This window comes from Panthera tigris, chromosome D2 (assembly GCF_018350195.1).
Source record: "Panthera tigris isolate Pti1 chromosome D2, P.tigris_Pti1_mat1.1, whole genome shotgun sequence".
Lineage (NCBI taxonomy): Eukaryota > Metazoa > Chordata > Mammalia > Carnivora > Felidae > Panthera > Panthera tigris.
Window position 1 is genome coordinate 66,643,167 of NC_056670.1, and position 26,644 is coordinate 66,669,810.

The 26,644-nt window shown below is 37.0% G+C and overlaps 1 protein-coding gene across 10 annotated transcripts in view; it reads left to right on the plus strand.

Moving 5' to 3' along the window:
• Nucleotides 1-26,644, plus strand: part of ADD3 (adducin 3) — a 123,285-nt gene that overhangs the window by 69,534 nt on the left and 27,107 nt on the right. For 7 of the 10 annotated variants that reach the window (XM_042959751.1, XM_042959747.1, XM_042959746.1 and 4 more), the window contains 1 exon segment: nucleotides 24,174-24,397. In XM_042959751.1, coding sequence (XP_042815685.1) covers nucleotides 24,203-24,397 — 195 coding nt within the window. In that variant the 5' untranslated portion in view covers nucleotides 24,174-24,202. 10 annotated transcript variants of the gene reach the window in all.

Genomic DNA, 26,644 nt, shown 5'->3' on the forward strand with positions numbered 1-26,644 from the left:
TTATTTGCAGAAGTAGGTGATGACAAAATATATATAAGTTTGGTATGCAAATTTGTGATTTTCACCAAAATAATTCTTCCTTTTATGTATGTTAATATTCTACCAAAGCAAGTTTATAAATCGAATCCCTTATTTTTTAAGGCAACTCTTGCTAGTTAGTGGATAAGAAAATGCTTTTATTGTTTCTGCATTGCCAGGAGAACTAGACCCTTGACAGAGAAGGGTGGGTCATGCTTTTATGTTCACGATGGGGCCCCCTGTTTGGGCCAACTAGGCCAAAAGTAAAGTTCTAGGGTGAGCTATGTTGCCAACACCTTGAGATATGCAGAAGCTTCTATTGCTAAACTTAGAAGCTGGCATAGTTGGACTTCCTCTGTAGTAGTCAGTCCCCTTCCTCCTCGCATTCTGCTGGCTGAGCTGCGTGATCTACCTTGCATTTTATCTTCACTTTTCTTCCCCAAGAAGAAATGAGCCCATATTTTATTTCATGGCAGGAAGGCTGATCTACAACATGAACTTTTCCCCCATTTCTTGGAGGATCATCAACCAATTAGTTTTGATTCTGAGGCCCTGAAAAATGGGGTAGCAGTAGGAATGTGCAACATGCTGTCACTGAAGTCTGCTTGGGTGTGTTGTTTCCCCCAGAGTGGGCTCCACCCTTGCCCTAACCGCACCGAGTGTGGATATCTCACTGTTTAAAAAACAAGGTTCATTTTTAGGGCAGCATTGCTTCAGAATTGCCACACAAAAACCAGCTTAAGAAATGTACAGCAACTTCAAATTGTTTTGTAAGTAATGGGTTGTCTGTTTGTAAAACTGATAGTGCATAGCTTAGGGGGAAGCACAGATAAGATAGATGGTTAGTTTTGTGTTAGCTGCTGGTAATATGCCGTGCCCTCCTTGGGAAGGAGCCTGCGGCTTTATCACTCAACTAAATTTTTTTTCCTATTAGTTCACTTGTTTGCTTTTTTTTTTTTTTCTTCTAAACAATTTACTGAACTGTTGTTGTTTTTGCTTAGGGGATCACAGTGATTGTTTAAATTAAGGAAAATACTGGTAGTTTCCCAAATGTGCTAATTATTTAACATAAAAATGCTTGAAGGTAGTGTTTTGCACTGAATTTATTGGACCCACTAACAGCATAATCTAGCGGTACTGTATTTCGAGACATCGTGACATGAACTTTGTGTGTAAGAGTGGGTTCATTGAATTAAAAAAAGGCAGCATCTAAAGAGCCTTTATTTCTGTCATAATGATGCTTTGTCCTGCTGCTGTTGGGTATTTGTCAGAAGAGTTGGGGAAGGCTGCAGCCCAAAGTTCTGTTCCCTGCCTTGTCTGTGCCTCTGTTCTTTCTAGACTTTGTGACGTGAACAGTAAGTTGAACTATAGGAGAGAATTGCTGTTATTCAATGAGGTCCACATTTCAGCAATTTTTTCTTTGCGAATGGATCTGACTCCTCCCCCACCCCCTTAGATACTGGGGTTCCATCTGTAGCTAGGTTTTCATGCCTATGGAGTGTTTAATTATGCACTGACCAAAGTAGGCACATTGAGAGAGAGACTGCTTCGTGATCTCTTCTGCACTTACTGTTGTCTTCCTCTCGTGCGTGTTCAGTTCATCTCGTACCCTTGTGGGATAGACACACCCATTCAGTACAAGCAAGATGAACAACTTGCTTCAGTTGAAATCAAAGCTGAATGTTGAAAATGGCAGATTTTCGTAAAGCCTGCGGGGTGACCTTGTGTCATCCTTTTTGGACTTACACTTTGTGAAGCGTACACTTTCCTTGCTTTAGCTTCCTCTTTGAAAATTAGTAGTAATTGTGTTTAGCTATTTTCTAACATCACAAAGATGTAAGAATAAAGTAGAAGCTTGGTATCAGAAAAAAAAAAAAACACTAGCCTGTCAATCAAAAGGCTGTTTCTTTTGGACACTGGTTTCTTCACTTTTTTAAAAAAATTTTTGGATGTTTATTCATTTTTTGAGAGAGTGCACGTGCGAATGGGGGAGGGGCAGAGGAAAACGGAGACACAGAATCTGAAGCAGACTCCAGGCTCCGAGCTGTCAGCCCAGAGCCCAAAGCAGGGCTCAAACCCACAAACCATGAGATCATGACCTGAGCCGAAGTCGGAAGCTTAACTGACTGAGCCACCCAGGCACCCCACTAGTTTTCTTCAGGGAAACTTGGGAATTTGGGTTAGCTCTCTAAGATCTTTTCCAGCTGAGAATACCTACCCCACTTCTCTTTGTAAAGACACATGCCTTTTCCAGCAATACTAAAGGGGATGTATTAGATTAGAATTGAGACCAAAAAAATGTTTAGATGTTAACCCAGAATCATTCTTATAAATGACGTGAAAACTAAAGCTTTACTTTAAATAAACTGTGTATATTAGAAATTTTGGAAGTTTACATTTTGATTCTATTCCTGAGCAGAATTGGCTAATAAATCATCACCTCAAGAAGAAAAAAAATTTCAAATTGTGTTTTGCATCCTGAACCAATACACAAATCATATACACACCACTTAATTTCTGAAATAAGTTTCCCTTAAGGCACAGAAAACACTGCTATTTTTTTGTTACGTTTCATTTTTAAAATGTTGGTTTCAGTCCACTGAACTAGATGATCTCTACTGTCCCCTTGAACTCTAGGAGAATACGTTTACTCTTAGACTTTTTTATAGTTGCTCCAGAGCAAAGTTTGCCAACCAGTTGGTTGTTAAATATTGAAATAGAGAGATTTTCTAAATAGATTTTATTTGGAACTTATAAAATTTGGAATTTGGTAGTTAATATCTCCAGTAATACTTCATCTTATTTTTTTCTTGTAATAATTATGTAATTATTTTTATAATTATAAAAATTATCTATTTTCACATCCTCTCATGATTATTCCGGTATTCTGTACAAATCTTATTCATACATACCATATTAGTGAAAACTAATACACATACCATAACATGAAAAGGGTTGGGAAGTCTTTTCTAGAGAATTGGATATAATGTGTCATGTGGAATAGATGTAGAGTATCAGGTTACTATTGATAGACCCTCATCTCTCTCTCTCTCTCTCCAGAGGTTTCCCAGGACTCTACAGAAGTTCCCTTCTCTGCTTTAACATACTTTTAAAAAGTGTTAATTTTATAACTTAAAAAATAACGGACAGTAAAAAGATGAAACCATATAAGAGGCATATGACAAAATGTCTCTTTGCAACCCTAATCCCTCAGCCCTACTCCTTAGGGGGGAAACTTCTTTCTTTTTCCAGATAATTTCTATGGATGAGTGCCCTTTTTAAAAAATAAAATAAAATAAAATTATACAACACATACCATTATGTGTCTCATTCTTTTTAATGGCTGTATAGTACTTGAGGGTAGGGATGGATGTACTATAATATATTCAGTCGTCCTTTAATAGATATCTGGATTGTTTTCAAGTTGTTCCCTTTCTCCCCTGTCAGATATACTTATGGTATCAGTCCTCTCTCCTATCTCCATTTTGGGGCAGAACCCAGGTGCTATAGCAAAGGGCTGATAGTGCTGTGCAAAAATAGAGAATCCCTTCATCAAATTCTCCTCTGGCTAGAGCACCAAGGGTACGCCCCTCTGTCCCAGCCATTTATGAGTGGGTAAGAACTGTCCTGGGAGTAATTTTTCAGCAGATTAATGAAATAACATTGGGCTCAAAGTCTGGTAACTTGAGTGTAAGATTGTGGGCAGGTTACTTAATCTCCTTGAACCCTCAGTTTTGCCATCTATAAAATGAGAGATTGGAATAGATGAGTTTAATGCCCTTTCCAACCATAGTATTTATGTACATTTTTGTTGGGGTATTGATTTAAGCTATATAACCCAATTTATATTAAGTTTCTGGTCTTTAAATTGAAAACATCTTTTGTGTATATTGTGTGATGTGTAATTTATTTGACCTACCATATGGACTAAGCTATTTTAAAGTTTAAGAATGTGAAAAAGAGAAGTTGAATATTATATTTTATATAAACTCTCCTTTTCTAAAAAGCCCATTTCAAAAGTATAAAACCCATTCCAGGAAAAAGCAGATCTTTTTATCAAACTTGAATACTTGAGGAGAAGATTCTGAGTGAGGTGATGTTTGTTTTTAAAATGGATCCTTGTAATTTTCAGTGAATCTAACCATTCAAGGCTAATCCTCAGGGCTTTGAAACTTGGCATTAGCCCCCTTGCTTAAATTGTTTTCATATTCTAGTCCTCTAATCCATCTTCTTGTTTCATTGAATGCTAAAACTAGTAGTGCTCAACATAGCTAAAGTTTTCTGATTTGGTGCTGAGGAAGCAGCCTAGAGGTGAGCTGCACGCTATCATCCTGCCAGCAAAGTTACCAAGTTACACAGCAAAGTTAAAAAGTAACAGAAGCAGGAATTTTTGCTGCATCACACATAAGATGTTTAGGATTGCCTGTTTCACCATTTTATTCTTGTAATTCTGTCAAGTGACAGCTGTCCTGAAAGCAGAATGGCAAAGAACTTCATTGTTTGACTTGTTTAATAACAACAAGAAGATAAAAGGCATTTTCTCAGCGCAGAGGTCGGGGGAGTCTGTGTGTGTTTGTATGCTGGTTTAGCCTGGGTATAGCCTTCCTATACCTTGAATAAGTATCCTTCTCTAAAACTAGAGATGTTATTTATTATGTAAGCAGTGCTACATAAATCCTATTGGTATTCTGTGGTCATTTTCATATCAGTTGTTTGACATATGGTTCAGTTCAGCAAAATGTATCGAGGGCCGCCTACGAATAAGCACTGTGTTAAGTGGTGAAAGTACCGAAATGACAGAGACAGCCTCGCTGGAATCTATTAAAATGACGACCTTCTTATTTTCTCCATTGTCAGAATTTTCTAGTATCCACTGGTTAGGTATAACCGGGACAGAGGAAGTTCTTCAAAGTTTGACTGTGAAAATAGATGAAAACAAGGGGGGCTTTAATGTCTTGTTTGGACAGTGTCATCTACCGTGGAGGGCACACTCTCCTGTGTGTGGATCTGCTAGTGACGTCGGTTTCTCACCAATCAGACTCTAAACAAAAGACAGCAACGGTGGTTGGACTAATTTAGCCTCAGTTTTTGCCTAGCTAAATGTACCTGATCTACAAAAACCTGTTGTAATTATTGTACCTCATGTATTATGATTTCATCTAGTGCTTGTATGACACTAACCTTGAAAATGGTCACACTGTGTCTTGATGACACATCCTGATACCTTCTTTGTCAAGTTACCCCATCCATTGTGACATTTACGACTAAGGAAATTCTCTATAGTTGGAAATATACAGGATACTGCTGTCTACAGGATGTTGAACAGCTTTGTCTAAAACATTCACAATCATTTTAGAAAAACAATCCTATGATAGCACAGTCAGTCAAATAGATTATATAGTTTGAGCTGAAGCAGAAAACCATTTTGTGTGTGTGTGTGTGTGTGTAAAAGAGGAGAAAAAAATCTAATCGTTACTCTGGTCGTTATGCAATCCAAGAAGGGACTGCTGTTTCTTCTTCGGAGCCCAGCTTTTGGCTGGGGTCCTGTGACACACAGTGGGAATTCACTTCCTATCAGGAAACGCTGTTTTTCAATGTATTATCTTGTTGAGACAACCACAGTGAACAATAGGCTATTAATGTATTAGAACAACAAGTGTCATAACTAAGCCAATATTTGCTTTGTTTTGCATGTCACCCTAAAAAAAAAAAAAAAAAAAAAAAAAAAAAAAAAACTTTTGGCTGGGCTTCAGAATGCATTTGACCATCAGTAACTGCTGGGCATAAAATAGCCGTGACAGTTAAAAAGAACAAAGAAGAGAAAAATGTGTTAATAATGGTGATGAGCTTTCTGCAGGTTTACTCAGTTCCTGCCCCAAAAAAACGAGAATAAATTAAATAGTTTCATATACATCTTTCAGGTATGAAAAATGTCCACTTAAAGGCCCATTTTGAGTTTTGGAAGCCACACCAAGAAGCTGGTATAAAGAAAAAGCCTCAAACTCATTTCTCTCATGAAATGTCAAACCCTCTTATGAGCTAGATCTTGTTCAATTTTGGATACTTGTATTTAAAATAATTTTATAACCACCTCACTTTATACGTGAAGAAAATCAGACCTTACCTTTCATTTCAATCTTCCTTTACTGTCTTAACCCAAAATTCTGTTTAACAGCAATTCTTAACAACTCTTGGGTATTTTATATTTTTCTTTTGACAGTTGTCATAAACTGGTTTCTACTCTCCGTTATCTTACCATGTAGTCATGTTTTAGTTCTTTCTATGATTAAGCTGAAAAGTCCTTAAAGGCAGGACCTAGACCTGTGCCTTATATTTCCTTGTAGACTTTACCTAACAGCTGAGTTAGTGTTTGCTGATGGATTGGATCAGTAGTTTTTGTTTTTGTTTTTACTTTAAGATGACATTTTTGTACCATCACTTGTACCTAGTCTCAAAATCCAGGGGAAAATACAGATTTTTTTAAATTGTTCTTTTTATATCGTCATTCTTTTTGTGATTACTTTTCAGTCAGCTTAAGACATTTCATATTCAGGTCACAATATTCATTACCTCAACCATCTTGGGTAGCTGGCCATTCTGAACAAACCGTGATTAGCCCAGTTTTCTAGGGTTGCTCTAAATTCTCTGCCCTAGTTTATTCTAAAAGAAGTAGAGAATGGGATATTATGATTCAATAGTCCTACTCACCTCACTCAGTTTAATAAACCTTTATTGTATAACTGTAAGCAGACAGTAAAGAAAGGAAAAAGATGTTGACCCAGTTACTGGGCTAGACAGACCTACTCAAATAATTTAAAGGCAACACAGACTCTGAAAAATTGTTTTGGGAGCAGTACTGGGGTGGGAGCTGAGGAAGGCTAATTCTTAATTCTGATGGAAGAGATTGGGAAAGCCATCATGGAAGGCGTTGACTTTTGAGTAAGACCTCAAAGTATGGATTAAGAGTTGAATGGATGGTGGCACTTGGTGATTCAGTCGGTTAAGTGTCCAATTTCACCTCAGGTGTGGTCTTGTGGTTCATGAGTTTGAACCCCGCATCGGGCTATCTGCTCTCAACGTAGAACCCACTTTGGATCCTGTGTCCCCCTCTCTCTCTGCTTTTCTCTGTCTCTCTTTCTCAAAGATAAACATTAAAAAAAAAAAAAAAGTTGGATGGATGGAGACTAGAGGGGAAAACAGTCCTAGCATATAAGAAATAATGTGAGCAAAGCATTAATCAGGGAAGAGCCTTCTGTTTGGGAAAGTCCTCATTTTCCTCTAAGTCTGTGAGGGATAAACTTGGAAATCTTTTCCATCTTCCTTTCAGAGCCCGAATTTTAGAACTCCTCCCACCCCCCAGGCTGATTCCTAAGTATTTCTTAAAGATAGGAATCCAAGGTGGGTTGTTTTTTTTTTTTTGTTTTTTTTTTTCCTTGAAGGAGGGACTAAGAAACTTGCAGAGTTTTTTAAGTTAATTTTTTAATGTTTATTTATTTTTAAGAGAGAGAGAGCTAGCTAGCAGGGGAGTGGCTGAGAGAGAGACACAGAATCCAAAGCAGGCTCCAGGCTCCGAGCTATTAGCACAGAGCTGGACACAAGGCTCGAACCCACAAACCATGAGATCATGACCTGAACCGAAGTCAGATGCTTAACTGACTGAGCCACCCAGGCACCCCAGAAAATTGTGTTTTTGGAAAATTACAGTAGGTAGCTTTGTGTTTCTCAGTTGTAACCATGAACCCTAAGGGTTATAGTGTCCATACTACCTTTTAGATGTTTAAAATAGACTCTTAAAAACTGAGAACAAACTGAGGGTTGATGGGGGGTGGGAGGGCGGGGTGGGTGGGTCATGGTCATTGAGGAGGGCACCTGTTGGGATGAGCACTGGGTGTTATATGGAAACCAATTTGACAATAAATTTCATATTTAAAAAAAACAAAACAAACACTTTCTGGCACTTTACAACTCTACAGAACCCTTCCTTGACAATAGAGATCGAAAGTAGAAACAAAATATTTAACAAACTCTGGAGAGCTACTTAAGTTGCTAAGCTCCATGAAGATTGCTTTTTATTTGACAATAAAGTACTTGATGTCGGCTTTAAGTCCAGCTAAATAGGCACTATAGAACTAAGCTGAGTCTGGTCTTTGTGAGCCTCAGAAAAACAAGAATCCTACTCCAAGCCTGAATTTAAAATATCACAAGCAACTTAAGTGGACCCTTCAGGCATGTGTGAGTACGCACAAAAAGCTGCGTCATAAAGTTTATTCTCTCTAGTGAATTACGAGGAAAACTTGAAAAAGCAGCATTCTCATTATTTTAAAAAATGGTATAAATGGTTCCAAATTCTTATGAAAATACACCAAAAATGTGTTTTGTGTGTTGTTAACCCTGAATACTTACCTACAAACTACTTAAAATCAAGAAATGGGAGCTTGAGGCATCAGGTGACTTTTCTTTTTCTTAAAAGTTAACATTTAATGCATAGTAGCTTCTTTTTTAATGTTTATTTATTATGACAGAGAGAACATGCACACGTGAGCAGGGGAGGGGCAGGGAGAGAGAGAATCCCGAGCAGGCTCCACACAGCGCAGAGCTGGACACGGGGCTCAATCTCAAGAGCCATGAGATCTTGACCTGACCCGAAATCAACAGCACGCTTAACCGACTGAGCCACCCAGGTGCTCCAATGCATAGTAGCTTCTGAAATTAGTTTATTGCCAAACCTTTAAAGGGATGTTTTACTGCAGTTTGTATTTTAAATCTTTTCTTAGGTCATATGATCTTTATATGTATACGTTCTATGTATCTGAGAACAGATAAGGTGGGTCTAGGTAATGTGAAAAGTCTCAAGTGAAATAAATTGAGGGACACATTGAGAAGTCACATTCTTTTGGGGACCTCTTTCATCATATGGAGAATTGAGGGGGTGGAATGAGATGTAATAATATTTTATGTCCTATTAAGCTCTAACACCTTTAAGTTTTAAAGATGCTATTTATTTTGGTTCTAATTAGGTAATATTAAGGAAGGGCAATATTTATTTCTTGGGACAGTTGTTATTTGGGTTTATAAATGTTTTGTTTCTCTGCTATCCTTACAAAGGTATTTTGCATCCTTTAAAAATCTGCATGTCTGTTCTCTTTGTTAAATTTTCCTCCATAAATTAAATGATGGATTCATTTAATGCTTCCTCTTTTTTCCTGAATTTGACATTAGACTTTTTAAGTCTTCTTTCAAATGTTCTTAGTTTTTATTAAGACGGAAGGTTTCAGCTGTGGGTTAGAGACTTATATCATTTTTCTCTTCCCATTGTCTCAATGTCAGAAAAGAATCTCCATCTCTTTTCTCATATATGAATTAGTTGTCATAAAATATCAAAAGGTATACATACATTTTCAAGGTTCTTATTCATATCAACTAAGCCTACCTTTCTAAAGTTTTATTTAAGTAGTCTCTACACCCGACATGGGGCTTGAGCTCACGACCCTGAGATCAAGAGCCACACACTCCTTCAACTGTGCCAGCTGGGTGCCCTTGACTTTTCAAGGCTAAATCTTACATTGTACTTGGTCAGAACCTAGACCTCTTTAAATGATAGTAAACGTCCAAACAGTTCTAGATGAAATAATGGGGCATATATAATCTAGGTATTAGGATCCAAAGGACTCACCCACAACTACCTTTCCTTCCTAAAGCTTACAATTATAGTTGTAGTGGTATTACACTTGGTGGAAGATTAAACTTGGTGAATGACCAGGAATTTTGCTTATTTATTATTGACTTAATAATCTAATTCCTCGGTGTCAGGTCCTGTACCACCTGCTTTCATGTTCAGGTAAACTTTGTGGTAGGAAAAATCTATGAAAATATATATTTTGCCAAAGAATTCATATTAGAGGTAGGGACCTAGATATGGTGTTCATATAGGTGGTTCGCTTAGAGGTGGGGCCTGGGGTAAGAGAGGAGTTGGAAACATTTACCCAAGGGTCTTAATGGGCATAAATTTGAAATGACTAAAAATTGTAAAACATCATTGGGGATTAAGGGGAGGGATGGAATCGTGAAAGGTAGAGACACAATACAGCACAGTAAGGGGTGCCTGGGTGGCTCAGTCGGTTAAGCATCCGACTTCAACTCAGGTTATGATCTCACAGTTTGTGGGTTCGAGTCCCACATCCGGCTCTGTGCTGACAGCCCAGAGCCTGAAGCCTGCTCTTGATTTTGTGTCTCCCTCCCTCTCTCTGTCCCTCCCCTGCCTGCACTCTGTCTCTTTCTCAAAAATGAATAAAAACGTTAAAAATTTTTAAAAAACAAATAGCACAGTGGTTAAGAACGGAGGTTCTGGAGCCAGTCTCCTTGAATTCATATCTCCATATCGCCACTCACACATACTCTTGTGTGACCTTGGATAAGTAACTTCTCTCTGCTCTTAGTCTGTGAAATGAATATGGGAATAGCACCTACCTTTCTAGGGTTATTATGGGGATTAAAAGAGTTAAAACATGCTACATTCTTTTTTTTCTTTAATTTCTTTTAGTGTTTATTTTTGAGAGAGAGGGCGAGTGAGGGAGGGGCAGAGAGAGGAGTAGACACAGAATCCGAAGCAGGCTCCAGGCTCTGAGTTGTCAGCACAGAGCCCGCTGTGGGGCTTGAACCTGTGAACGGTGAGATCATGACAGAAGCAAAGTCGGACACTTAACCGACTGAGCCGCCCAGACGCCCCAAAACAAGCTACGTTCTTAAAGCAAATTAGACATTAGATAGTCAAGAAATGTTGACTACTAGCCCTTACCCCTCTCTTTGCGTAAAAACATTTTCATCAAAAATGGCATTTTTGAAAATTCTGATGTAATTTGCTTAATGAAAATACACACAAGCTAAGTTACTAAAAAGGATAGTGTGAGGGATGGAGTTGGAGTGGCTGAACATGCCTGACAAGGATTTGGAATCTAGGCGGATCCTTGAGAACAGGGCAGAACCCTAGCAACAGACAGTGGGAAAGAACCCAGGTGTGTGGACTGTCGATTCAACAGTAGATGCCAAACCCTGGCACGTAGGCAGAGCATAGGGGCAGGGTGTTTTGATAATTGAGAGAAGGCTAGATGGGGAATCAATACCAGTGACCTCTGCATGGCATCAGAAATCCCCTATGAGCCAAGATGTGAGCTATCAGGTGACCTCAGGGAACGAGAGAAAACAGAGGGTCTAAGACGGAGACCTGGGGTAGCAACTTTAGGTCCAATTTTGAAAATATTTGGAGTTACCTAACAGAAACGAGAAAGAGTTATAGGCTGCCTTTTATAGTGAGTAGAGGGCTGAGAGAGTTTGAAAAGTATTGCTCAAGTGAAAGTCAAACAACAGAGCGGAAGCAGCAGCAGCAAGATTATACTTGATGAGCTGCTTAACTAGTTTCTTACGGATTTTCGTAATCCTAGGGATCCAGAGCCTATGGCATGATGCCGAATCTGCAGGTTAGGGGTCAGTGGTCCCTCATGTGGGGAGATGGGCAGAAGCACAGCATGTATGTAGGCATGGCAAGAAACCTGCTAATCCGAACAAGTGCTTTTTAAGTCCGTCTTTGGTTAAATGAAAAAAAGAAAATTCCATCAAACTGTAATCTTTTATAGTTTGATAACTGTGTTAATACTGTTTCGTATTACGCATTCATTGTGAATCTTTTTTTTTTTTTTACAAAGAAATTTCTGTTCAGCTTCTGAGGTGACAAAAACATTCATACGTTCTTGGCTTCAGATTTTCTTGGAAACATTGTTTCTCAGTCTGAAATTGCAGTTTGCAGAAGTCATGCCGCTGGCTGTGAAGATAACTGCCTCGCCCTTAACTTATATCGAATGTCATTCATGTTGCTGTTTTGATTTCTGTTATTTCTAAGGAGATAACTTTGATTCTGCAAAGGTGTCTGGCTATCTGTCCACATTGTTGCGACGGTCAATTGTCTCCTTAAAATCGGTATTATCAAGATGGAAATTCCATTGGAACAGCGTATTTGTTTTCTAGAACTACCATAACAAAGTACCACAAAATGAGTGGCTGAAAACAACAAAAATGTATTCTCTTACAGTTCTTGAGTCCAGAAGTCCAAACTCAGTGTGTCAGCAAGGTTGGTTTCTTCTGGGGGCTCTGAGGGAAAACCTGTCATGTGCTTCTCCTATCTTTTGGTGCTGGCAGGTGTCTCAAGCTTGTACAGCATACTTTTAACCTCTGCCTCCATCATCTAGCTTTTTTCCCTGTGTCTCCTCTGTCTCCTCTGTGTCTGTGTCCACATCTCTCTCACTTTTGTAAAGACGTTAGTCCTTGGGTTTAGGGCCTGCCCTAATCCAGTATGACTTCATCTTAATTTGATTACAAATTAAGGCCCTATTTTCAAGTCAAGTCACATTCTGAAGTAATGATGTGAATTTGGGGGGACACCTTCAACCCAGTACAGTATGTAAAGTTGATCTTTAGATCTAAAGGATGGTTCATTTGAGAAAAGTTAGTTTTGGGGCACCTGGGTGACTTGGTTGAGCGTCCAACTTCGGCTCATGTCATTATCTTGTGGTTCGTGAGTCTGAGCCCCACATTGGGCTCACTGCTGTCAGTACAGATCCCACTTGGAATCCTCTGTCCCCCTCTCTCTGCCTATCCCCTGCTTGTGTGCGCACACGCTCTCTCTCAGGGGGAAAAAAAAAGCTTTAAAAAGAAGAAAAGAAAAATCTAGTTTCACAAAATAGATTTTTTTCTTTTTTTACAAAAGCAGTTTCTGACATTGATGAACATCTCTTTTCATGGACTGCCATAACAATTATCAGATTTCTAAAATGGCAAGTTATGACCAAATATTTTTGAAAGTGATTTTCAAGTACTATTACCTATGCTTAATAAATTTCATTTTCGTGGCTCACTAGTAGACTTTCCATAGAAGGAAAACAGATGGAGTTGTGATGATCTTGAAATCCTCCTTACTAGCCAAAATCTGAAGGTAGGAACTCCTTCAAATCAGACTTCCTTGCAGTGACAATGTATTGAGTTACCTACAGCTTTTGGATTGACTTTTGCAGCTGTATTTTATATGTTATAATCCTAAAAGCCAAAATTCTTTAGTTGGGATGCCTGAAATAGTAGATCAGGATGAACTCTTGGGACTTATGCATACCCTGTATTCTTTAACTGTTTATATATATTTTTTGCCTTCAGTTTTTAAAATAAAGAACTTTGCCTTTTGTGTGTGTGCCTTCCAGGCCCCCTCCTATTTCTCACTGGTCACTGTGGCTCCATTAGGAATGGACCATTAGAAGTATTGTCCACAGTAACAAATCAGTTTTCTAGACTAGACTTTTGGGTGATTGTTTTGCAAACTCAACTCATTTTTTTCTTAATTTTTTAAAAATGTTTATTTACTTTTGAGAGAAAGAGAGGCGTGAGAAGGGAGACACAGAATCTGAAGCAGGCTTCAGGCTCTGAGCTGTCAGCACAGAAGCCGACGCAGGGCTCGAACTCACAGACCATGAGGTCATGACCTGAGCTGAAGTCGGATGCTTAACCGACTGACCCAGCCAGGCACCCCAAACTCAACTCATTTTTAATAATGAGTTTTGTAGGATTGTTTGCATTTCTTCAGAATGAAGAACTAGAATTTCTTGAGTTCGGAATCCTTGAGAAATAAGTAGATGTAAGATTGGAATTTGAGGGAGTTAAGTTTTCCATATTACTTGTATTCTGATATTCACTTTGGAAAGTTTCCTGAGGTTTCTAGATAGATGTACAGTATTAGGTAAGAGTAAATTTGACTTCAGACATTGTCTCAAGAAAATGTCAAAAGCAAGGGCTTTAAATTTTTCGAGCTCAGTGCTGCACAAATAAATACACTTCAGTTTATGAAGTATGTGAGAGTTGATGTTTCTTAAAAAAAAAAAAAAGAAAGAAAGAAAGAAAAGAAACTTTTTGCCCAGAAGGACTACCATACAGTAAGAGCCAAACATTTAAGGTATCTCCAGAAATTGAGAGCAATGAATCTTTTTTTTAAAAAAAATCACAATCTTCAGTGATTCCACTTTTTAAAACCTCTCATTCATCATGAGCTGTCAAGTTCTGGATAGTTTCCTAGATCACGGTTTTAAAAATTTCACTGATACCAGGGGACTCAATAACAGAAACTTAAATGTCTGAGAGGTACATTTGAGTAATCAATCCACTAGTCTCTGTCAACTTTGTCTTAGGAGAAGAAAAAAATCCTTTTGTTTTTTTCCCCCAATCATTTCCAAAAGCTCCATGTTAAAGACAAACGATGACGGAGGGAATATATACAGAACATTCATCAAGTTTCGTAGAAAAGAGAGTAAAGGCACTAAGGCCATGTGTTTTTGGATTTTGCAAAATATTTGAGGGATCACCTCTCTGTGATTGATTGTTTTACTTACCATTTTATAAGGCTATATATTTATTTATTTAAAAATCAGTTTCGGGTGCCTGGGTGGCTCAGTCAGTTCAGCGACTGACTCTTCATTTCAGCTCAGGTCATGATCTCACGGTTGTGAGATCAAGCCCCACGTCGGGGCTCCATGCTAGGCATGGAGCCTGCTTAAGATGCTCTCGCTCTCCCCCCCCCCTCCCTCCCCCCCGCCCTTTCTCTCAAAAATTTGTTTCAATAAAAATTTTAAAAAGTCAGTTTCATATTTGCTTTTCCAAATAATTGATGTTGGGTACAATCTGAACTAAATCTAGATAATGGTTGAGTTTAGACTTTAAGACAATACACTTCGTCTGAACTTTTCATATATATTTTCACATTTGTAACCCTGCCTCTTGCATGGCCGTTACATTTGGTAAATTTGATCTATTTATAATGAAAGATTTTTTTTTCTCACCCTGCCAATGTCTAAGCAAGTAACTGCCCCTCTTTTCCCCAATCCCAGCCTTTCAATATGGGAGCCTGGTTCACTGTTCCTTGCAACAGGTAATATTGATCAATAAAATATTCTTCATCAAGTATTGGTACTTTAGTGAGAAAGAGGTTAGATTCATCCTTTGCTTTGTCCAGTGGTTGAATACTTTTAGTCTTTGGCTCACCCTGCTGAATTTTGACCTAGCACCCTGCTTAGAATTTTCACACTTCTCTTCACCTAGATGTCGTCAAAGTTTAAACATAACTTTAAAACATAACTACCTGTGCAGTTGTACCAGCACAGGATGTATTTTTCATGTTTGCTAAAATAATTTATCTTAATTAGTGTATTATTTTTCTTTATAAAACACAGTTTGAAACCGTAACATTCTCAAAACTGTGCCCTCCAATTGATAGTTTTCTTTTATCTGTGTGTGTTGGGGGGGGGGGGTTGTTTTTTGTTAATAAACACTGAGCCAGCTATCAAATTCCATTAAGGACACTTAGCAACATGATGGGTTGTTGTTAACCATTACCAGTTTATTTTGTTGTTTGTTGTTTTCATTGACTTTTTAAGTTTCGATTTTAACTAAGGCTTAGATTAATAGTATTTTTTTACTAATCAGTTGTCGATTCATTGTTTTCTGACTTACATTAAAGTTTAGAATTTATAGTTGTATTTTAAAGTATACTCAACAGAAGTCATTTGAAAAGATTCTGGCAATAGGCCAGAGAGAGTTAAGTTTCTACATTTATACCAATTTGATAGTCATATGAGACTTTACTACTTTCAGACCATTTATCATTTCTGTTTTGATGGTAAATATTGTGATCCTATAATGTATTTTCAGGCACCACAGTAAGGAAAGGCTGTAATCAAGGTTGTAATAGCTGTATATACTTCTAGGAAATGACAGTATTTTGAGTCATTCCATCTTTTTTTTTTTTTTTTTTTTTTTTTTTTTGGTCAACTCTTTCATACCTACTAAGATCTGTAACCATAAATAATTACATACTTGGTAAAGAACAATTGGTAATCTGAGGCAAATTATTAAACCTCAGAGTTCTTATCTGTAAAGTGGGTATATTGCCAGGATAATCTGTTTTTGGAAGTTAATTTATTTCATTATAAATAGTCAAAGGCCCTCAACTCTTTCAAAATTGATGCTAAATTAATTAACTGTAGGGGTGAAAGTGTAAACTTGAACAACATTTATTGTTAGTTACCCAGGGCACAACCAGTGTCATTTTGATAACCTCCAAGTAAGACATAGTATTCATCTGTTAGGTTAACAGTTAGAAGTTCCAAAATATTGATCAATGCCCATGTGGCAGTGTCTTCATATGAATTTGAGCCAGTTTAAGGGCCTTTCCTCTGCATTTTGTTCCTTTTTGTTTGGAACTCAAAATTGTGTTGAATGTTCCATGATATTTTATGGTACCATTCATCTTTGCCTATCTCATGAAGATACTTGATCAGCATAGCTTCTGATACTCCTTGTCTTTATGCATCTTATGTATCTGGCTTCCAAAATACTGATAGAGAAGACCAAGATACAGGGTGACAAATTATGAGGAAGCAATATTGTATCGTGGAAAGAGCTCTGGACTAGGAGAATGTAGATCACCCTGGTGATGCTTAGTGTATGCTCTTGGGCACATCTCTTTATGAAGACTTCTTTCATTAGTTATCTAATCTCGAAAACAAGAGATTTGGACCAGATATCCTTTTAATTTGGCTTCAAAACCTTCAAAGAATTAAGTGAAAGGCACTTCTTTGACCTATTGGTGTTATATGTTGGTGGATACATCTTAATCTTTAAAAGTCTAGTTATTTATAGAAAAGGTGTTCCTCGTGTATTTAAGCAGATTACCACTAAACAACTGGACAGTTTGTACATCTGCTTTTCTGCGCATGCTAGATGGACATCATACATTTCAGTCTGTTCACAAGCACTAAAATTTTTAGCCCTTACTTATAGCCTGTTCCTCACAGTCAATGGTGTTTATAAAACGCCTGCATAAAATGTATGTGATAGGCCTGTTTTTCTCCATACATTTCACTGAAAGAGTAGATTTTGACCATGAACAATCTGTGAATGGCTTGGTAGTGCTAATATATATCATTATTATGATTTTATAGTAATATCTAATACTTGAGCATTGTAGCTTTAGAAAAATCACTCAACACTTCTGAGTATAGTTTCCTCGCATCTGTAAAATATGATCCTTGAATCTCATCTGAAATATTCCAAGAGAACTCTCATAGAGTCAATAGCCATTATAGCAATAAGACCCTAGTGCTTTCTGGGATAATTAAATCTTCCATTGGGGCACTTAGAAAATGTCATCTGTATTACTTGGTGCTATTCAGTGCCCATTGTTGGTTTGTTTTTTTTTTTCTTTTTTTTTTCTTGACTTTTATCTATGTGTAGTTTGGTTTTTCCAAGTCTGTTGATTTTCATGTCAGTTGTATGTAAAATCTTGGCTAGCAGTTGAAAGTAAGTAGTTCATGCCTTTTAGAATTTAAAATGAAGAAAACTTCACTGGTTGATCTGAGGATGTGGCTTGTTATAGTTTGTGCAGGGTCCAAGTTGTTTTCTAAAACTGTAAACACCTTCCCAATTTTACAGTAAATTTCATTAAGAAAAACTCTAACTCCATAAACCAGTGTGTGTTGTTGTTGCTGCTGTTGTTTTAACCAAATATGCTGCCTTGAAATCTTGGCATATCTTTGATTTTTGTTTTAAATATGGAACAATAGGCCTGGTACTTGAAAGTACAGCCATCTTTTTTGCTTATGTTCTAGAGAAAGCTGTTAAAACTGCCAAGAATTAAGTTTGGAAAGACTTTTTATAATAATTTTTCATAAGATTGTTTTGACCATTCCCAGCCTAGAACTAATACAAACCAGATTGCTTTGGGAGGAGTTGTGATACAGTAAAATAATTCAAGTCAGCCACCACTTATGGAGTCCCCTGCCATTGTGAGGACTACAAACATAAGCAAAGAGATCTGGAAAATTGAACTAGAAGTAGCTAAGAGTCAAGAAAAAGTGAAAAACAAATGGACATTGAGTAATATAGATGGCATTTTCTAAGTGCCCAAATGGAGGACAATTTAATTATCACCCAAATCACTAGGATCTTACTGCCATTTTTTTTAATACCAAAGAATCATTTCCGACTCCCTCCCATCTCTAGCGTATATTCATTTCGTCCCTCCCCGTCTCAAATACACACACGCACTTCTTTTCCTTGTGTTTCCCATTTGACCATAACTTAGAGTTTCTGGAGTAGTGTTTTTCAAACGGTGGGTCATAACCCATTAGTAGAACAAGAATCTATTTGACCAATTTTTTAATGAAAAAGATTAAAATAGAAAATACCAGAATGTACTACATAGGGAAAGTATCACAAATTTATTTCAGCTAAATATCTCATGTATTTGTATGTGATTACAATATAAAATGTATTTTTTATTGTGGATTGCCATTTTTAGAGTTTGAAATCCATCATTCTAGAGTATTTAATCTATTTGTGCCTTAAACCTAAATTTCTTTAAATATACATGTTGGGTGGTTACTGCATAAATATTTAGATAAGATTTTTTAAACTGGAATTTTTGTTTAGGCCTGATACCTTGTTTCTAATCTGCACAGCCAGAGGAAAACCCATAGTGTTGACAATGTTTTATGATGTTACTTTTTAAAAAAATCTGTTTTTCTGCATCATTTTGAATTAAAAGAATCCTCTTAGAAGACCAATATTTTTCCCCTAATAGAGTTCGTACTGGTTTCTATTGCTCCGAAGTACTAGAAAGCATGCCTGTGTATGTGCAACATTAAAAATAGGATTGATTTAGGGATGCCTAGGTGGGTCACTTGGTTGAATGTCCAACTTTGGCTCAGGTCATGACCTCACGATTCATGGGTTTGGGCCCCACGTTGGGCTTGCTGTTGTCAGCATAGAGCCTGCTTCGGATCCTCTGTCCCTCCCCTCTCTCTCTCTGCCCCTCCTGCGTGGTCTCTCTCTCTCTCTCAAAAATAAATAAATATAAGCAAATAAAGGATTGGTTGATTAAAACCACAGTTAGATGTCACTTTACACCTGTCAGAATGACTAAAGTCAAACAAACCCACAAAAAATAACAAGTGTTAGTGAGGAAGGGGGGAAAATTGTGCATTGTTGTCTCATGCATTGTGTCTCATGCATTGTTGGTGGAATGCAAACTGATGCAGCCAGTGTGGAAAACAGTATGGAGGTTCCTCAAAAAATTAAAAATAGAATGTAGGGAGAGATTCTAGTTTTTCTTAATCCTGAACAACTAAACTAAGCATAAATATTTCTGCTTCTAGGGGATATGGGAAACAATTCAGTTCCAGGGCTCCTTCTCTTTAAAATTAACCAACCCTATTTTTTTTTTTTTTTAATTCAAGTGTAGTTAGTTAACATACAATGTTATATTAGTTTCAAGTGTACAATATGATTCAACAGTTCTATACATTTGTTCATCAAGATAACTGTACTCTTTGGGGTGCCTGGGTGGCTCAGTCTGTTAAGCGTCTGACTCTTGATTTCGGCTCAGGTGATGATCTCATGGTTTGTGAGTTCAGGCCCCGCGTTGGGCTCTGCTCTGACAGCGTGGAGCCTATTGGGATTCTCTCTCTCCCTCTCTCTGCCTCTCCCTTGTTCGTACTCTCCCTCTCTAAATAAATAAACATTAAAAAAAATTTTTTTTAAGAGAAGTAAATAATGTATGTAAAGTTCAGTGGCTAGCACATAGTAAGAGCTCAGTAACTGATAGTTGTGGTTTTTTTTTTTAATTTCTTGAGTGTAGTTGACACAATGTTACATTAGTTTCAGGTGTACAGTATAATAATTCAACTCTATATATGGCTTAGTATTCATAACAGCTAGAGATTTTCTAACAATTACAAGTTGTTTCTTTAGTAATGGGTCATCATAGCATTTAAAAGAAGCTATCAGCTTCTCTCTAACGATTAACAATAGCTATTCTAAGGTCATACAGCAGTTGATGGAAATGCAAAGACTTGAAACCTGGTCTCTATCCTCAGTCCAGTACTCTGCACCATTCTGCTTTTTGCTTGAAAGAATTACAAGAAATTTTTAGAATGTAATTAAAAGTTTTTTAGTCTAATAACCAGCTAAAGTTCTAGAATATTTTAACCATATTCAAGTGAAAATACTTCATAGAGAACAATCATATTTAAACCGATCTGACCACAACACAATTTTTTTAAAGTTCCATAACAAAGCCAACAGTTGAAATATTTCATTTGTTGTGTCTTCTGGCTTACAAAGACTAGTGCTGCTGAAATCTGAACACTATCCATTAACTACTTTTTTACAGTATTTTGTCTGTCGGGGCTTCATATTCTAACTGTTCTTTTTACTTGAGTAAACTGTTACGTAACTAGATTTTAAGTACTCCTTAAAATTCCTTTGTGTTAGCAATAAACTGTTTTAAGGAGCTCAGATGGACCTATTATAAATAGCTTCTAAGAGTACGAGGTTCCAAAGATTGGTTACACTTCTGGACTACTGATAAAAAACCCATTGGATATGGAAAAAGAAGTTTCTTAGAGTTGGTGCTCTGTTGCACCACATTTTTGGGTAATAGCAAGGTGATGAGAAATACTATGTTTGTAAGCCAAGCTAATAACAGTACCGCAAAACCTAATTTCTGAAGAATATCACATGACCAGAGTCATTCTATTAATAGTGGATGTTGTAACAAAACAAAACAAAAAAAACCTAGCCCCTTTATCCTGTGAAGGCTCCATTTATTTGATCATCTCATATTCATTGTTCATTGCATATTTTCTCTCAATTTTTAAATTAATGATTTAGGACCTGGAAGACTCACTTATATAAAAGCTCATTTTTACATTTTCTTTCCTGATTAGTTGCTTTCTAGTCACAAAATCAGATTTTCACTAAAGTGATATGACATAAAGTGACTTAATCCTATTTCATGAATTTTTTGTGTAGTACACGAAAGTAATTCAAACTTCTAGAATGTTGTAGAGTGATGTTGTCAAATAGAAGCTAACAAAGTTTTAACATGTTTTACAAAAATTATTGTTAACAAACTAGTTTACATTTTTTTAACTTTGTAATTTAACTTTATTTTTTTATTTTTTAAAATTTACATCCAAATTAGTATATAGTAGTTTACATTTCTCAGACCAGAATTAATACAAGATTTTTTTACTTTATTTATTTATTAAAATTTAATTCCAGTAGAGTTAACATATATTCAACAGTTCTATATTAGTACTCATCAAGATAAGTGTACTCTCATCCTTTTCACCTATTTCACCCATCCCCCAACCAACCTCCCTTCTGGTGACCATCTGTTCTCTATATTTAAGAGTCTCTTTTTTGGTTTGTCTCTCTCTCTTTTTTTTTTTTTTTCCTTTGTTCATTTGTTTTCTTTCTTAAATTCCACATATGAGTGAAATCATATGATATTTGTCTTTCTCTCACCGGCTTATTTCATTTAGCATTATACTTTCTAGTTGCATTCATGTTGTTGCAGGTGTGTGTGTGTGTGTGTGTGTGTGTGTGTGTGTGTGACATCTTTACCCATTCATCTTTTGATGAACAACACTTAAGCTGCTTCTATAATTTGGCTATTGTAAATAATGCTGCAATAAACATAGGGGTACACATATTCCTTCAAGTTGATGTTTTCACATTCTTAGAGTAAATACCCAGTAGTAGTGTAATTACTGGATCAATGGGTAGTTCTGTTTTCAATTTTTTGAGGAACCTTCATACTGTCTTCCACAGTGGCTGCACCAGTTTGCATTCCCACCAACACTGCACAAGGGTTCCTTTTTCTCCACATCCTCGCCAACGCTTGTCTTTTTAGTTTTTTATTTTAGCCATTCTGACAGGTGTGATGTGATATCTCATTGTAGTTTCTATTTGCATTTCCCTGATGATGAGTGATGTTGAGCATCTTTTCATGTGTCTGTTGGCCATCTGGATGTTTTCTTTGAAGAAATGTCTGTTCAGCATGTCTTCTGCCTATTTTTACTTGGGTTATTGGGCTTTTGGGGTGTTGAGATCTGTAAGTTCTTCATATATTTTGGATACTAACACTTTATCAAATATGTCATTTGCAAGTATCTTCTCCCATTCAGTAGGTTGTCTTTTATTTTTTGTAGGTTCTTTTGCTGTGCAGAAACTTTTTATTTTGATGTAATTCCAATAGTTTATTTTTGCTTTTGTTTCTCTTGCCTCGGGAGACATATTTAGAAAGATGTTGTTACAGCCGATGTCAGAAAAATTACTGCCTGTGCCCTCTTCTGGATTTTTATGGTTTTAGGTCTGACATTTAGGTCCTCTATGCATTTGAGTTTATTTTTGCGTATGGTGTAAGAAAATGGTCCAGTTTCATTCTTGTGCATGTCGCTACCCAGTTTTCCCAATACCATTTGTTGAAGAGACTCTTTCTAATTGCATATTATTGCCTCCTTTGTTAAAGATTAATTGACCTGACATTAAATTGCAAGTTTATTTCTGGGCTTTCTGCTCTTTTCCATTGATCTATGTGTTTATTTTTGTGTCAGTATCATACTGTTTTTATTACTACAGCTTTATGTTATCACTTGAAGTCTGGGAATTGTGATGCCTTGTTTTGTTTAACTTTTCAGAATTGCTTTGACTATTTGGAGTCTTTTGTGGTTCCATACAAATTTTAAGATTGTTTGTTCTAGTTCTGTGGAAAATGCAGTTGGTGTTTTGATAGAGATTGCACTAAACCTATAGATTACCTTAGGTCATATGGGCATTTTAACAATATTTGTTCTTCCAATCTATGAGCAGGATGTCTTTCCATTGCTTTGTGTCGTTTTCAATTTCTTTCATTAGTATTTTATAGTTTTCAGAGGTTTCTCACCTTTTTGGTTAAGTTTATTCCAAGGCATCTTATTATTTCTCGTACAATTGTGAAGGTAGTTGTTTTCTTAATGTTCTGCTGCATTATTAGTGGATAGAAATGCAACAGATTTCTGTACATTGACTTTGTATCCTGTGACCTTACTCAATTCTTTTTATCAGTTCTAGTAGTTTTTTTGGTGGAGTCTTTAGGGTTTTCCTTATATAGTGTCATGTCATCTGGTGCAAGAATTTTTAATGTCTTATAATTAGTTTGCTTGGTCTAAGTTGCACCAAGGTAACTTTAGAGATGAATTCTATCAGAGAAGACTACTATTAGAGACAAATATAGTAATCTCCCCGGTTGTTACTGTGTTTTAAAGATGAGACCAGATATCTCTGGTCTTTATTAGAGATATAGATCCCTAAGAGGAAAGTGGCCTTGACTTTCTCCCTCCTGGATCTATCTAGAAAAGTGTGATTATCCTGATAATTAAGTGAATCAGGTATTCTTATGGTTTCTGAATAACTTTTTGCTGTTTCTTACTTGGATTTGTAGCACTATGTGCTGAAGTTATTTAGTCTGGCAACCTGAATAATTCCTACATTTCCTCTAGGAATCATTTGAAAAACTTATAGCTGTGTTTCTCTCATGTTAATAAATTACATTCACTATAAAATGTAGTGGTCATTAAGTATGGCCAAAGTTTGGTCTAAAATAAAAAAAAAATGTGTGAATAAGAGAAAAGAGAAGCTCTAGTGACAGTACTCACTAATTGTGGAAATTTTGCTATTATAGATGTGATTTTTTTTTTTCTATCACTTCTCGGCCTTTTGGCTAAGATCAAATGTAGATGTGATTTTTTTTTTAAGCTTTATTTATTTTTGAGGGAGAGAGAGAAAACGAGCACGAGCTGGAGAGGGGCAGAGAGACAGAATCCAAAGCGGGCCCAGTTTCTGAACTGAACCTGCCCAACACAGGGCTCAAACGGTGAGATCGTGACCTGAGCGGAAGTCAGACGCTTAACCCACTGAGCCACCCAGGCAATCCTAGATGTGATATCTTACTTTGGAGATTTTGATAGTTGCTCCCTCTAAAAATTCAGTTAGCAGTTGATGACATAATTGAACCACAAGTTTTCTTTACTTCTGAAACTATCAATTTCCAATTTAGCATTATAATCAAAGATATTTTTACTTTAATAAGAAATTGTTCTAATATTTTTTGAGAAGCTACTTTTTAAAGAAAGCTGCCACTGTTAGCCTCTGGGCAAAAAAAAAAAGTTCTGTTTGACCTCCATAAAATCTGAATTTAATAATGAACTTATCATGAATGTCCTCCTTTGTGTTTATTAATGCAGGTAACAAAGGGAGTCCTTCGACTTGAAGCATGAGTTCAGATGCCAGCCAAGGTGTGGTCACTACTCCTCCTCCCCCCAGCATGCCTCACAAAGAGAGATATTTTGACCGCATCAATGAGAATGACCCAGAATACATTCGGGAGAGGAACATGTCTCCTGATCTACGGCAAGACTTCAACATGATGGAGCAGAGGAAACGAGTTACTCAGATCTTGCAAAGTCCTGTGAGTTGAAATAATCAGAAGGCTATAATTTTTCTTCTCTCTGGAGACCTTGATACAGGGAGGTAGGAGGTACCTTAAAGTACGCTCACAATAGATGGGTGAAGGCAGAGTGACTACTAGTTGCCCCCAGGCTTTCAGAGGTAAAATGAACACCTCATTTACAGATTTAATTTGCAAAGCTTTAATAACAAACTAGTGTTGTCTTGGTGGTGTAAGTTTTCTTTGTGTGATTTCTGAGTGTAACGCTTCATTAAAGGAGGACAAAAGATGGGGCCGAGCTAGGATTCCCAACTCAGAGTGAGTATCTGTGTAAAAAAGAAAGGCATGACTGAATTGTCAAGAGCCAAGAAACATATTTCCTTTCTTTGTGCACCCTGACACTCAGAGCAACAGAGGAAGACTTCAAGCTTCTGCGGTGATGTGTGATCTGGCAGCCTAATGTGACATACACCTAATGCAGGCACACATAGATGCACACGTACCAAACTAACTACACTAAAAGTGGATTATAAACTGAAGCTGAAAATTTTGTCTGCACAGTAATATTCAGACTTTGTAAATCACATTAAAGTGATTTGTTAGTTTTCTTACAAGCCCTTAGTGGAATTGCAACGGTCACATATCAGTGATGGAAAATGAGAGAGAATACCTTGATTTAACATGCAAAATGAATTAGTAACTTTATGCATAATGAAGATCACAGACCCCTTAAGGTAGAGTTCAGCAAACATAGACACATGAGGCCCGTGTTAGGGTTAATTAGGCTTCCAACTTAGGTACTAAGTTAAGCACTAAGGCATAGAACTGCCTAAGGTGGCCCTGGTAAATCATTTTTGTTGTGCCCTTGAAGGACACATTAATTATTTGGATCAAAATAGATATACTTCCTCTTCTAAAGAAACTCACTCCACTTTTGAGGGCTAACTTATTAACCAAATGATTACAGTAACAGATAGTATAAAGTAACAGAGAATGAGATGAAGTTCAGGTTTTGTTCAAAGTTGTTAAATATTGAGATTTCTCTGGGAAGTGTTCCAAAGAGGACCAGTTTTAACTGTAAAGTTTAAAAGTAAAAAGTACTGAGCTGCATTTCTATGCCAGGGTTTTCGTTTTAATTTCCCCATTAAATAAAGACAGCATAACTTCGAGTAGATCTAATTTTTTTATACCTAAAAAAATTTCCATTTGTAAATTGGCTGGAATTACCAATTGTATTTATGCCTTAGGGAACTTAATGAAATAATGGGAAAAGCAAGGCATATAGATTGTTATTTCCATCTTCACATAGCAAGAATGGTAATTTTCAGCCCAGAGAGGAACAAAGAAGATTTAAAAGAATTGTGGTTTGACCATTTTTTTCCCTAGATCTTTGCTAGTGAATTTAAAATCTCATTTGTGAAAGACTTAGAAAAGACATAAATTTTGTCTTCCTGCCATGTTTTGGGGCAGTGGTTTTCAAATTTCTTTTAATACAACAAACCTTTCAACAAAGAAATGATCCCTGGCGACCTGCATTAGTATCCATTGCTAAATAACAAACTACCCCAAAATTTAGCAACTTAAAACAGCAAGCTTTTATTACCTCATTGTTTCTATGGGTGAGGAATTCAGGAGCAGCTTAGTTAAGTGTTTCTGGCTCAAGGTCTCTCACAAAGTTGCAGTCAAGACATCATCCATGGCTACTGTCACCTGAAGACCTGACTGGCCTGCAGATTTCTGCCCTTGAGATGGGTCACCATCTTTTCCCAATGGAAAAGCCACGTGGCTGTTGGCCAAGGACCACAGTTCCTTGCCATGTGGACCTTTACCTGAGACTGTTTGAATGTTCTCCTCCAGAGCAAGTATCTGGGAGAGAACCAAGAGGAGTCTGCAGTGCATTTTATGACCTAATCTCAGGCCTTAAACACCCATCACTTTCACCATATCTATAGTTAGAAGTGAGTCACTAAGTTCAGCTCATACAGGAGCTGAAGAAGGAGAGAGGAATTAAGATCCACCTTTTGAAGGGAGACTTGTCCCCTCTCTGACCACAATTTAGTTGAAAAGCATTGAAGTCTGCCACAATTTATTTACCTTGCTCCCACATGCAAAATGCACTCACTGTCTCCTAACACTCCTGCAAAAGCTTCAGCTCATTATAATATTTGCTTGAATCCAGAATCTCATCATCTAATTCTGGTCCAGCTACAGATGGTGCCCCTCAGGTGTGACTCCTTAAGTACAGGTCCTCTCAATCTGTACACCTGA